The sequence below is a fragment of the Elaeis guineensis genome, chromosome 6 (genome assembly GCF_000442705.2).
Source record: "Elaeis guineensis isolate ETL-2024a chromosome 6, EG11, whole genome shotgun sequence".
Taxonomy (NCBI): Eukaryota; Viridiplantae; Streptophyta; class Magnoliopsida; order Arecales; family Arecaceae; genus Elaeis; species Elaeis guineensis.
Genome location: NC_025998.2, coordinates 4,532,963 through 4,545,268, shown reverse-complemented (window position 1 = coordinate 4,545,268; position 12,306 = coordinate 4,532,963). Strand labels below are relative to the sequence as shown.

At 36.3% G+C, this 12,306-nt stretch overlaps 1 protein-coding gene across 1 annotated transcript; it reads left to right on the top strand.

Moving 5' to 3' along the window:
• Positions 1 to 6,182: 6,182 nt before the first annotated feature.
• LOC105047787 (protein trichome birefringence-like 26) lies at positions 6,183 to 10,308 on the top strand. The gene is made up of 4 exons (XM_073259963.1): positions 6,183 to 6,567; positions 7,848 to 7,913; positions 8,280 to 8,557; positions 9,267 to 10,308. The coding sequence occupies exons 1-4, from the start codon at positions 6,375 to 6,377 to the stop codon at positions 10,044 to 10,046; spliced, it is 1,317 nt and encodes a 438-aa protein (XP_073116064.1). The 5' UTR covers positions 6,183 to 6,374; the 3' UTR covers positions 10,047 to 10,308.
• Positions 10,309 to 12,306: the final 1,998 nt, after the last annotated feature.

Sequence of the window (12,306 nt, the reverse complement as noted above, 5' to 3'; positions counted from 1 at the left end):
GAGCCTTAGTCACCTGAGCTTTATTGCATGAAAAAATATGGTGCAATAAAAGATGAAAAATATAAGAATATACAGCAGTAGAGGAACAAAAAATAATTGAGGAGCAGAGACTGTCCTAGCAAAGAAAACAAAGAACAACAAAACAGAGGAGAACATGCTCTGAAAATAGAGCTCAGCAACTCCCACGTCCAATGCTTCTATGAGACATCATGAAATGTGGATCCTTCAAGAGACAGCAAGACAATAAGATAGTCGATACTCAAAGCGAATCTACCGACTGCTGAAGCAACGGTTGAAGCATTCTCCAAAATATTTCATGGCTATTTTGAATTCTTGATCTGCAAATGTAGAACCAACTATGAAAACATTGGAGAATCTTCCAAAGTACTGCAAACTTAGAGCAATGTAACTTCCTAAAGGTTCTCGCATTACGCTCTTTCCAAACTTCCCAACAAGTAGCGGTGAGGAGTTGATCGGCAGCTTTTCTAATTGAGACATTAAATTTTCTTGTCCTTCAAACAATCCATAAATCATGTAAAAATGAAGGACGACCGGGTCCGTCCAGATCTCAATGAAGGACGACCGGGTCCGTCCAGATCCCGCGCACCAAGGAGAACCTAGTAAGGAGATGGGAGACGGTTTTAGAGTTAGATCCACATAGAACACATCTGGAGTTACCTGCCACCCTTTTTTTACCAAAATTCAGCAGTATGGAGTCTATTTTTAAGCGCAAGCCACAAGAACATCCTAACCTTTTCAGGTATAGCAGCTTTCCAAATTACTTTATAGTATGAATATACAATTCCCCCATTGTTGATGAAGCCATAAAATGAATCCACAGTAAATAGCCCATTAGTAGTGAGCTTCCAAGAAGGGACATCAACAATTAGACGGCTTGCTGTTGGCTATACAGATTTTGAGAACACAAAGTTGTTTATATTGGAGAAGAGATAGCGGCCGTCTAACTTTAATCCTCCAACACAAGGATCTCTTTGACCATTGTGAAGCCACAGAGCAGTTTTGCTTAACAACCAAGGGGTACAAATCATCAAAGAGAAAAATAAGAGGTGAAGGACCACACTATTGATCCTCCCACAAACGAATTTTGGATCCATCACCAAGCTTGAATGAGAGACAGTTCCATAAAGCATTGAGATGTCTACATACATCCTTCCAGATTGGAGATATTTTTCTAAGATTTTTCTTTGATGTCAAGCCAAATGTTTTCTTTATGTAATAGGCATTTTTTATTTGCTTCCACCATAGCTAGTTAACAACTGTAATCTCTACACATGCAAATATAACTCGATTTGCAATCCAGTGATTGATGACTTTACTTATGGATTCATAAATTAGTTGTAAGGAAGTTCTTCCACAATACACTGAAGGAAAGTTTTTAATTGTACAAAAGTTGTTCTTCCTCATATGATTGCAATATCCATGTGTGGAAGTGAGAATGTGGAAGCACAAGCTTGAACATATGACAGAGCTCATGCTCTTCATGGAACTGTTTGCTGAGAGACAAGTCATATTTTGCCACATGCTTTGGAAGTTATTTCTTTTGAGCATTGATCAGTAGTCTGAGATCTATAATATTTTGTAACAGGCCAAGGATATTTGTCCATGATTGAATAAATGGAAAGTAGTTCCAGGCATAGAAGCAACAGAGAACAAGTACTTGTGTTTTGGATGCCTCTTGATTGTTTCTCTGTCGCTCGTGATCCCATTTTTCCATCCTGAAATTGGGTCCAGCATCAACATTATTGGCGATTACAAAATGAAAATGAAAACTAAACCTGGTGGTTCAAAGGTTCTTATAGAAATGTAGGATGGTTTGTGATCCGTTTCTTGGTCTCTTGCTGTTATTTCTTTCCCTCACAATTTGGAAGCTAACGCGTTGGCCTTGGAGGGATGGTCCATAGCAAGGAGAACCATAAGACTGGTTGCTCCATAGTAATTATAATCAAATCTATACAAAATTTTTTGATTTCTTACATGAAGTCAAGACGTGAAATTAAAAGCAACATAAGATGTCATCACCACATGTTTTTTTGTGATCTCATCAATCTTTGTACATGCCCTAATCTATGCACAACATCATTAAATATTGATGATGTAACCCTTTTTTCAAAAGACAAAAAGTTCAACTAAAAAAATATAAATTTATTTTTTTAGAAAATAAAAAAGAATTTATTAATCCATAATTAAATGCAAACTAAAATTTGAGACTATTGGCATCAATCTTAAATAACTTTATCAGCGGCATATATTTTTATATGTTAAAAACATAAACTCACTATTTGCTTGATCCATGATGGATGGTTTTAGATACAGGATTAGATCGTATTGTATAGAGAACCACCACTTGATATATTTAGAATTGTGGATATATCAAGCAAGTGTTAGATGGTAGCCATGCATGGATTCCATTCTATGGTCTATTTAGGACAGTGACCTAATTTTTTATTTATATAAAGTATGATTGGATGTTTTTAATTTTTATTATTTATGTAATTGAATGATTATTATATATGATTTGATAATTTGATATGATGGTAAGGTTGCCTCATTATAATCTAAATGTCATGAGTTTGAAATATAAAAACAAAATTAACAATAAGATAATTTTATTATTTACTTTCACAATTTTAAAGGTATATATATATTTTTCAAAATCTGAAAATAAAATTAGGATGGTATATTCTCCTTCGAAAAAAATAAAATATATTTGTTCTTTAAGAGGACGGTTGAAATGGTGTGAGACATAAACAACCAGGCCGTCCATTGATGACATGAGGTTCTAACCTAGTGCCAACTTTCAAGATAGAAGAATTGATAACCAAAGTGGTTATTGGTTGGACTAAGTCCACCAATCAGCTGGTGGATCAGTCCGACCATGGAGCAGCACGGGCATAGTCGGACAAAATCGATAGGAGTGCAATATACACATTTTCGTTGCTTTGTAGTTGGGCTGGGCCACCAGTTTAGTTGTGGATCAAATTCTATCAAAAAATTATATTCATAGCCAAGTCTAAAGCTTCAATAAGTATAAATATATTATTTAATATCTTAGAAATTAAACTTGAGGTCTAAATCATTGAAAATGAAGACCAACTAAAGGCAGGGTATTGAATAATTGAAATTGGTATATTTGCTTATTTATACATTATAGTTTGAAAATGTTAATTGCACCCCTTTTAGTTCAAAGTTTACGAACAAGTTAGCAATGTCATGGGAACAAATATCACAGCCAACAACCTTATTGTTTAGCTATTATGAAAACATTTCACATACATTATCATAATTAATTTAAGGATTTTTTGCATGTATACCATTGTACTTATGTAAAATTATGTGAATATTGTCATAATATTATTATTTGCATATATACCCTCATAAAATACTTGTTATACATGTTTTTTTTTTATATATGTATATATGTATCCATATCATGTAATACTGTTAAAAATAATTGGCTTAAAATCAAAATAACTGAAATGCCCTTATAGATAGACATGTAATTGAAAAATTTATAAGGATATATATATAAATAATAATTTTATGAGGATATTTATATAATTTTATAAATTTAGAAGGCTATACAGTGAAAAAATCTATAGAAAAATGAACAAAATTTGGTCGAGATTTGAAAATCTTTTATGACTTAGATAAATCGATAAATCAAAAAAAAGGTCAAGTAACATTATAAATTTTTCTTTGTTTAAGATATTGAGTTGGCCAAGCAACAGTACTTTAGTTTTATAAAGAAACTAGACTGTCCTTTAATGCAACATGGAATTGAGCATTCTGATGTAAAACTAAATTGTTCTAACTTGTTACACGAAATGTTTTACGACAATATTGGAATGGTTGTAGTATGTGGCTGACAGTGTTATCCAATTCTTCAGTGACAGGACTAATCCTTCCTTAGGCCCACTCCAAGAAAGCTAGCTTCCCTTTTTTACTTTTATCTTTTTTATGAAAGATGCAAACAGATAGATTAAGGGGAGTTGGTAAATATATTCAAGACTCAGATGGTGGTGAAGCAGATTTTTCCTACACAGAGATAAATTTCAGGGATCTCATAATTTATGATCCTGAGCTCGATCTTCCTAGCTGGCTGCGTGAACAAAGTTACATGTTTAACCGCAGCCAACATATTGTCGCAGCCCATTGATCGGCCTCTATTGAGCACATGCTGTGTTAATGGCAATTTAATTAGTATCTATTAATGCAGTGGACCTGAACTTAATTTGTCGTTCCTTGGAAACCAGTGTTTCATTTATTTTAGAAAAAAGGTTTTCAGGGACTTAAGAAATAAAGATATCGATACGTTAAAATAACTCCAACTAGCTGAATTGTATTAATAACAACCAAGCCCTCGGTCTAACTTTTCCTCACAACTAGCTAAGCATTGTAATCTCTACACATGCATATTTAACACGATTTGCAATCCAGAGATTGATGAGTTTAGTTATGTATTCATAAATTAATCGTAGAGAAGTTCTTCCACAATACACTCCAGAAAAGTTTTTACTTGTACAGAAGTTATTCTTCTTCCTATGACGGGAATATCCATGTGTGGACGTGAGAATCACGGTATACCCACCCTGCATTAGATCTGTCGTTCAGAGCTCCCCTCTTATTGGTCCATCAAAACCAGAAAAAACATGCCTTCGTAAGTCTCTTGTTTGCCAGTGAGGGTGGATGAGTGGATCAGTACATGATTCTATTGGTCACCTATTTCTTTTCTACACCCAAGTTTTTGTGGTATGTCAAAGACTACGATACGATGATCTCACCAAACACTACCGCTCATGTCACTGGCTCAATGTAGCCGTTGGCGATTGGTGGAATGGGCTTCAAACCATGCCACACCAATCCCTAGTTGCCACGTTGGATCGTCAATCCAATGATGTAAGGTATGGTATATATTAGTACTCGTTACAACTTGATATATATTTTTTCAATTGATTGTTTCTGTTGCTGATTTTCCGATTTTTTCATCCTGATTGGGGTCCAGCATCAATATTGTTGGTGATTACAAAATGAAAATGGGAAATTAACAAAACCTGATGGTTCAAAGGATTTTGTAGGAATGTAGAATGGTTTGGTCCGTTTCTATTTTCTTGCTGTTATTTCTATCTGTCACACTTTGGAAGCTACATGTTGGTGTTGGAGAGATGGTCCATAGCAGGGAGAACAACCAGGCTGATTGCTCCACTGTAATTTAATTTTAATCGAATCTGTATAAAACTTTCTAATTTGTTATATGAGATCAAAATGTGAAAGAGCAACGTAAGATGTCATTACTACATATTTTTTTGTGGTCTAATTTATTTCTGCACATACCTTAACCTATGTATGACATCATCAAATATCGGTGATGTAGCTTCTTTTTTTAAAAGGCAAAAGTTCAACTCAAAAAATATAATTTTTTTTTTGAAAAAATAGAAAGAAATTTATCAATCTGCAACTAAATGCAAGCTAAAATTTACATTGAGACTGTTGACATCAATTTTAAATAATTTTATCAATTGTATATATGTTTTATACATTAAAAATATAAATCTAACATTTGCTTGATTCATAATGATGATTTTAAATGCAAGATTAAACCGTAGAATGTCCACCTGATATGTTTAGAATTATGGATATATCAAACGGGTATTAGATGGTAGCCATGCTTGGATTCCATTCTATGACTGGTTAAGATTAGTGATCTATTTTTTTTATTTGTATGAAATATGATAAGATGTTTTTAATTTTTATTATTTATATAATTAAATTATTATTATATATGATTTGTTAATTTAATGCGATGGTAAGATTGTTTCGTTATAATTCAGATATCATGAGTTTGAAACATAAAAAAAAAAAATCAACAACTAAATAACTTTATTATTGACTTTTTTAGTTTAAAAAATATTTTTTTTCAAAATTAAAAATAAAATTAGAATGATGTATATATATATATATATATTTTTTTTTTTTTGCAAAAGGATAATTGATACGGTGTGACATAAGACAAACTTTCGTATGTAGGTCATTTTTGAGAGCACGTCGGGGTACGATTTCAACTTCCAAAAGATAAAAAAATAAAAAAATAAAAAATGCCATTATAATATAAAAATTTGTGGGGGAAGTTTACCAAAGGTGCATGGGTGCAGGGAGGAAAAAAAGAAACGGTTGGGAGCCACAACAGTGTTTCCTTTTAAAGCACCACCTCCTCTCTCTCCTTCGGGGTAGTCCTCCCTTCCCTTTTTAAACATCACCTCCTCCTCTCTCTTCGGTGTAGTCCTCCCTCCTCCTCCATTCCGTCTTCCTTCCACTGTGCTCTCAGAAAAGAGCTATAGCAATAGCTGGCAAAGGGTATGGAGTCGGACGGGGAGCCAAGCGCTTTCCCTCAGAAGAGGGTTGGCCGCTTTCTCCTCAAGTTCTTTGGTTCAGCATTCCTCCTGGCCTTCTCCTACCGCCTCCTCCTCTCGGGTGCCACCGGCTCATTCGTCTTCTCTGGCTCCCCTGCCTCCGAGATACCAGCAGCTAAAGGTGGGAACTTGAGGAGAGGTAAGAAGATTTTCTTGGTGGCATCTTGCGTTTTTTGAGTTTGGTTTTGCTTATAACGTGCAGTGGGAGAGATTTGAAGTGAACAAGGTTTTGGTGGTAAAAGAGGCTAATTTTGGCTTAATGGCCCAAATGAATCTTTGCTTTTAGAAAAAAATAAGAAGAAAAAGAAAGCTTAATGAAGTCTCTGTATGATTCCCAGAAGGAATGTTGGTTGAAAGCTCAAGTTAAGAAGTCAAAAAGGGTGGTGATTATTCTCATCCTCCTCGTAAACAAACGAGTGATTATATCGCATATTTTGTGTATGCGTTTTTGAAAAAGAGGGCTCTTGGAAGGATGTAGATGCTGGGTGAGAGGAGAGAAAAAGCGATGCCCGAAATTTATGGGTTTTTAAGTAACGCTTTTCTGCTAATGTTTTTGGTGATGTGGTCATGCGAGGCTGGTGATGGTGAATGAGCAATCTGCACAAATATTATGGTAAGCTTGTAAAAGATACTTCATATAAATTCATATGGGCAAAGAAAGCTATAGCCCAGTGGTTGCACCTCTCTTCTGCTCAGAGGATCTTGGGGGGTATTGTCTTAATTGCTTGAACGGGTGATTCTTTCATCAATTTTATCATTTTATGCAAACAATGATTGGTGCTCATCCACCATCGCTATCAACGGAATGGGGAAAAATACTGCTTTCTTTAAAAAAAGGCTCTATACTAGCCTCCTCTTATTGTCCTGAACTGTGGCTTATCTGGCTTCTGTCTTTCTTTCTTCTATAAAAAAGGTCATATTCAAGCTTTTAATAGCAATATATGCAAGAGTAAAATCACATCCGTTATTAAGCCTCTTTGGACCAAAATTGCGGTGTTTCTAATTAGCACTGCTTGATTATAAGAACCGAGAAATTTTCTTACTGACAAATTAGTAACTTCGTTATCTTTTTTTGGTGATATGGCTTTCCTACTGACATCTTCAAGTAGTCCACAAACACAACTGCTTAGTTGTGCACGGTTGAGCATTGTTCAATGTGTTAGATTTTTTTTTTTTTAGAGTAAAAAGTGTCTGAGAATCATCCACGTTCTCCATTTGACTGAAATATGATTGTGATTAATATAATTGCTTCATTTATTTAGAGCATTTTTCCCTAAAAATGACTGAATTTAAACACTCAAATAGAATTGCAATTATTGTTTCAGTATTTAATTTGTTCTGTACTGTGTATGGCCTTTTTTCTTCCTTTCTCGTGAACCTGGATCTCTTCTCAGTTTCAGATTACCCTTCAGTGAGAAGACAGATGCCAATATACTCGACTTGCAGAAATGGCACTGCATGGTAGGAAAGGAGATTCTGTAAAAGGTAGACAATTTCGAATGTTTTATGTTTTGACTTCTGAAATAATTAATAAGAAGAAATTTATACTATATAAAAGGTATTCTGGTAGTTGGATAGGCCTACATGAATACATGCATGTACAATATTTATACATGTTCAATCCTGGAACATGATAATATTCATTGCACTGGTTGACCATCAATCAGCTCAGAGTAAGTCTAGAGTGGATTTGCTTTGGTTTATTAGAAGTGAGCTGACTACGATTCCAATATGGTTGCTGTCTCATCAAACTTCTTATCTTTCTTTTGCTTTCTCCTTTCTATATATAGATCTTTTAATATGTATTGTTCTGATAATTACTTGAAATTACCTGGATCAATGGTACTGCAGAACAATGTGACCTATTCTCTGGGGAGTGGATTCCAAATTCTTCAGGACCGCTTTACACCAATTCAAGCTGCAGTTTCATAAATCCATTTCGAGATTGTTTGACAAATGGAAGGCCTGATACAGGGTACCTTTATTGGAAATGGAAACCTTATGGTTGTGACTTATCTCCATTTGATGCCGAGAAATTCTTGAAAGCCATGCGAAATAAATCTTGGGCATTCATTGGTGATTCAATCTTCCTCAACCAGATAGAGTCATTACTTTGCCTTCTTTCACAGGTGCATTCCATGAGTTTTGTTGAATAAATTGATTTTATAGTTTTTTTGGAATATAATTTTAGAAAAAGAATTTGCAGTGATAAACTTCTACCCGAGTCCTCTTGCTCTTCTTAGACCTCTTAATCTGTTTACCAAAGGATGATGGAGATTGCCCTTTTGGAATAAAGTTAGGAGTCTGGTCAAATGGATATATCTGCAAGCCTTTTGCAAACATGGTCCCTTGACAGTGGGGGTATGAGATTGGTTATATTATGCTATTCCAGATTATTAAAAAAAGCTGCAAAAAAACATCCTTGACAAGGTAAAACTTTAATTTAGAAGATCAAATTTGTTAGATTTGCCTAATGGGGCCCTGCTACCTCTTGTTGGCTGTTTTGATCTGTCTTCTCTTTAGATGAAGAGACATTTTTTCCTCTAAATCTTCAACGACCAAATATTTCATATTCCTCATCTCTTCATGTGCCTCTCACATTCATCCATTGTTCTGATTGAGGAAGATTTTCAAATGCCAAATTAGTTTTACTGGCTATAAAATCTGGAAACTAGAACATGGTTGGCCTTGCTTGTTATATATAGAGCTTGGAAAATTAAAACTTTCACAATTCAAGCTGCAGCTTGTCAATTACCTTTTTTTTCAAAAAAAAAAAAAAGTATGCACTCATAGTTTTCCATCAAAAGGCCTGTGACTGACATGTATCTTGATTCTCAGGTGGAAGAAGCTGTTATGATCTATCATGATGAAACATCTGAATCCCTGACATGGTACTTCTCCTTCCACAACCTCACTCTTGCATTTATCTCGGCTCCTTTCCTGCTAAAAGCTGAGATAAAATATTTAGGCCACTCACAATATGATATTCAGCTTCATCTTGACGCCCTTGATAATGCATGGACAAGCCAATATAATAAGTACGACTACATTGTGATGTCTGGTGGACAATGGTTTCGCAAAACAGCCATTTTCTGGGAGAACAGCACCATCATCGGCTGCCACTACTGTCCTGGGAAAAAAATAAAAGAACTTGGGATGGACTATGCTTACCAAAAAGCCCTGGAACTGGCTTTCCGCTTCATTACCACATCTGATCACAAGCCACTTGTTGTTTTTAGGACTTGGACACCGGACCACTTCGAGTATGGGGAGTGGTACAACGGTGGGATTTGCAACAGGACAGAACCTTACAAAGAAGGTGAGTTTAGCGGCAATCCAGTGGACCAAGTTATGCGAGGCCTGGAAATAGCGGCGTTTGAGAAGGCGGCAGCAATTGGATTGGAGGATGGGACGCGCCTGGAACTCCTTGACATTTACCATCTTTCGCTGCTGAGGCCTGACGGACATCCAGGCCCTTACTCGAAGTTTCATCCTGATATCAGCAAGAGACCCCAGAATGACTGCCTTCATTGGTGCTTGCCTGGATCAATAGACACTTGGGATGATATACTAATGGAGATTGTGCTGAGGGAGGGGGACCAGAGGTCTTCATCCTGAGAGAAGAAAACCTTGCATCCGCTGCATCCGAGCAAAGTGAATGAACTGAGATGCCACTGGACTGCAGGAGAGAGTTCATGATCTTCTTGGTGTAAATTATCAGGGACTCATCATTATGTTTTTCATGCTTGCAAATTTAATAGCTGGTGATATCCTTTTTTATTTTTTATTTTTTTAAATCTCCCCCAACCCCCACCCCCTGCCTCTGTTTCAGAACCAATTCCGTTCATCCTATGTAGTGTTGTTCTATTATATTAATAAAGGTTGCTAATATGTCTTTTGAGAAATAGCTTGTGTTTTGAATAATATAGCTGGTGATATTGGATATTGATCTCTTATCAGAATCTGTTCTGTTCATTTTTTTGGAGTATCTTGAGCATGTTGATCGTTGGATTCTGGCCTGTGGATCACTTTTACTACTGAAAATTTATTTCTATCTGCCATTGTGTGATGGATGTATCATAGGGTATCAAGCCTGTTTACGAAGCGGAGCTTGAAATTTTCGTCCGCATCTATGCACTTGTTGTTCCAAATTGTCTACTGCCAAAATTCCCTTTTAAAAAGCGTATGCTTCTGTTTCCGATATCAAACATAGTGCTTGGTGTATGAGTATATGACTTTGCTTGATGCATAATTTGCTCTATGATCTCCGATGATCAATCCAATACCTGATTTGTTCACTAGGGTTGCTATATCCGCATTGTATTAGGGAAATCTGACTTTTGTTATGTTCAATGACCAGATCAAGTTTCAAAAAAGCATAGCCAGCACTCAAGTTATAAAGCATACATCCATGTTCATGTATAAAATTGTATCATCCAGCAAAATTCAACCTTAATCTATTTTCTGAAAAATTGAATTGCACGCACGGTCACACATACACAATAACCTTTATTAATGCTGTGAAAAGGCCGGTTGTCTTTGGGGAAACCAAGAAACAAGAAATTTATTAGAAAAGAAGGAGAGGCTATGTTTGCTAAAAAAAAAAAAAAAAAAATTACAGAAATACATTCTTAACTTTAATCTAATTAGATGTACATCTTTTGTATTTTAAAAAATATCAAATTGATATTTTTAATTATCGATATATTTTAATATGATTTAACATCTAATTTCATTAACAGAATAATGTCACGTGATCGTTATGATAGTATTATTTTATAAAATAACAAAAATGTATATCCTTATCTTTATATTCTCTCTCGTTCCTCCTCTCTCCTCTCTAATTGATTCTTCCTCCATCACCAGCATCCCTTTTTCTCCTTCCTTCCTCCTTCCTCTTTACATATTTCTCTTCCTCTATGATTGCTCCTTCCATTTCCATCTATTTCTTCACTCTCTCCTCTTCTTCCTCTTTCAAGCTGCCTATAAGCCACCCCTCTACGGTGGCCCCATCAATCCCTATCATTTTTCGCTCACAATCTATTTTTCTCCCTCCTCTTTTTTTCGATCCTCTTCTCCTCTTTGCCCTCCTCCTCTTCTATTCCACTCCCTACTGACGACCATTCTCTTTTTCTTTTCCTTCTCATACACTTCGCTTCTCTTCTTTTTTCTTCTCCAAAACTATCCATAAGCTCTATCCTCCCCTCCATATCTTTGTACATTTGTTGGAGGATTTATCCACGAAACAAAACAATGAACAGCTATAAGGTTTCATGAGAGGTACATGAAAGTATGAACTTGTAAGGGCCCTGATTTTTATCCCAACATTAATCAGGGCCTTGTAAGGGCCGGGCAGGGTCAGAAAAAACAAGAAGAAGAAGAAGACTCCCGAAGGAATTCTTCTTCCCTCTTCCGAGTCCGATCAAGAAAAGAGTTTGGGCAAACTAGAGTCCAGTGAGGACCCAAAATCTCCATCTATAAATTCTCCTCGTCTTCCGGTCGAAAGCATCGTTCCTTGCAACCCACCGCTGGCGAAATCGTGCGTCTACGGGATTCTTTCCATCGAACGATTTTCGGCGAACCACCGTTAATTAACCCCGGAGTTGAGGTAATCCACCTTTATTCTTCTTCCTCTTCTCTTTTCTGAAACTCTAGGGAGCTTTTGACGGCCGGATTGAGTCGCCGGCCATCAGATTTCATGGGGATCCGAACTTCCCCTGCTTTTCTTTTGTTTTCCCTTCCACCGGACCAGCTGCCATCACCGGATTTCGGTCTTGCCGTGGTCGTTGAGGACCAGAGCTATCATCACCAGTGCCGAGGGATCGTCGCTGGCTGTGATCGCCGGTGTCGGGGTAGTCGGCCTCGGTTTTCCCTACCC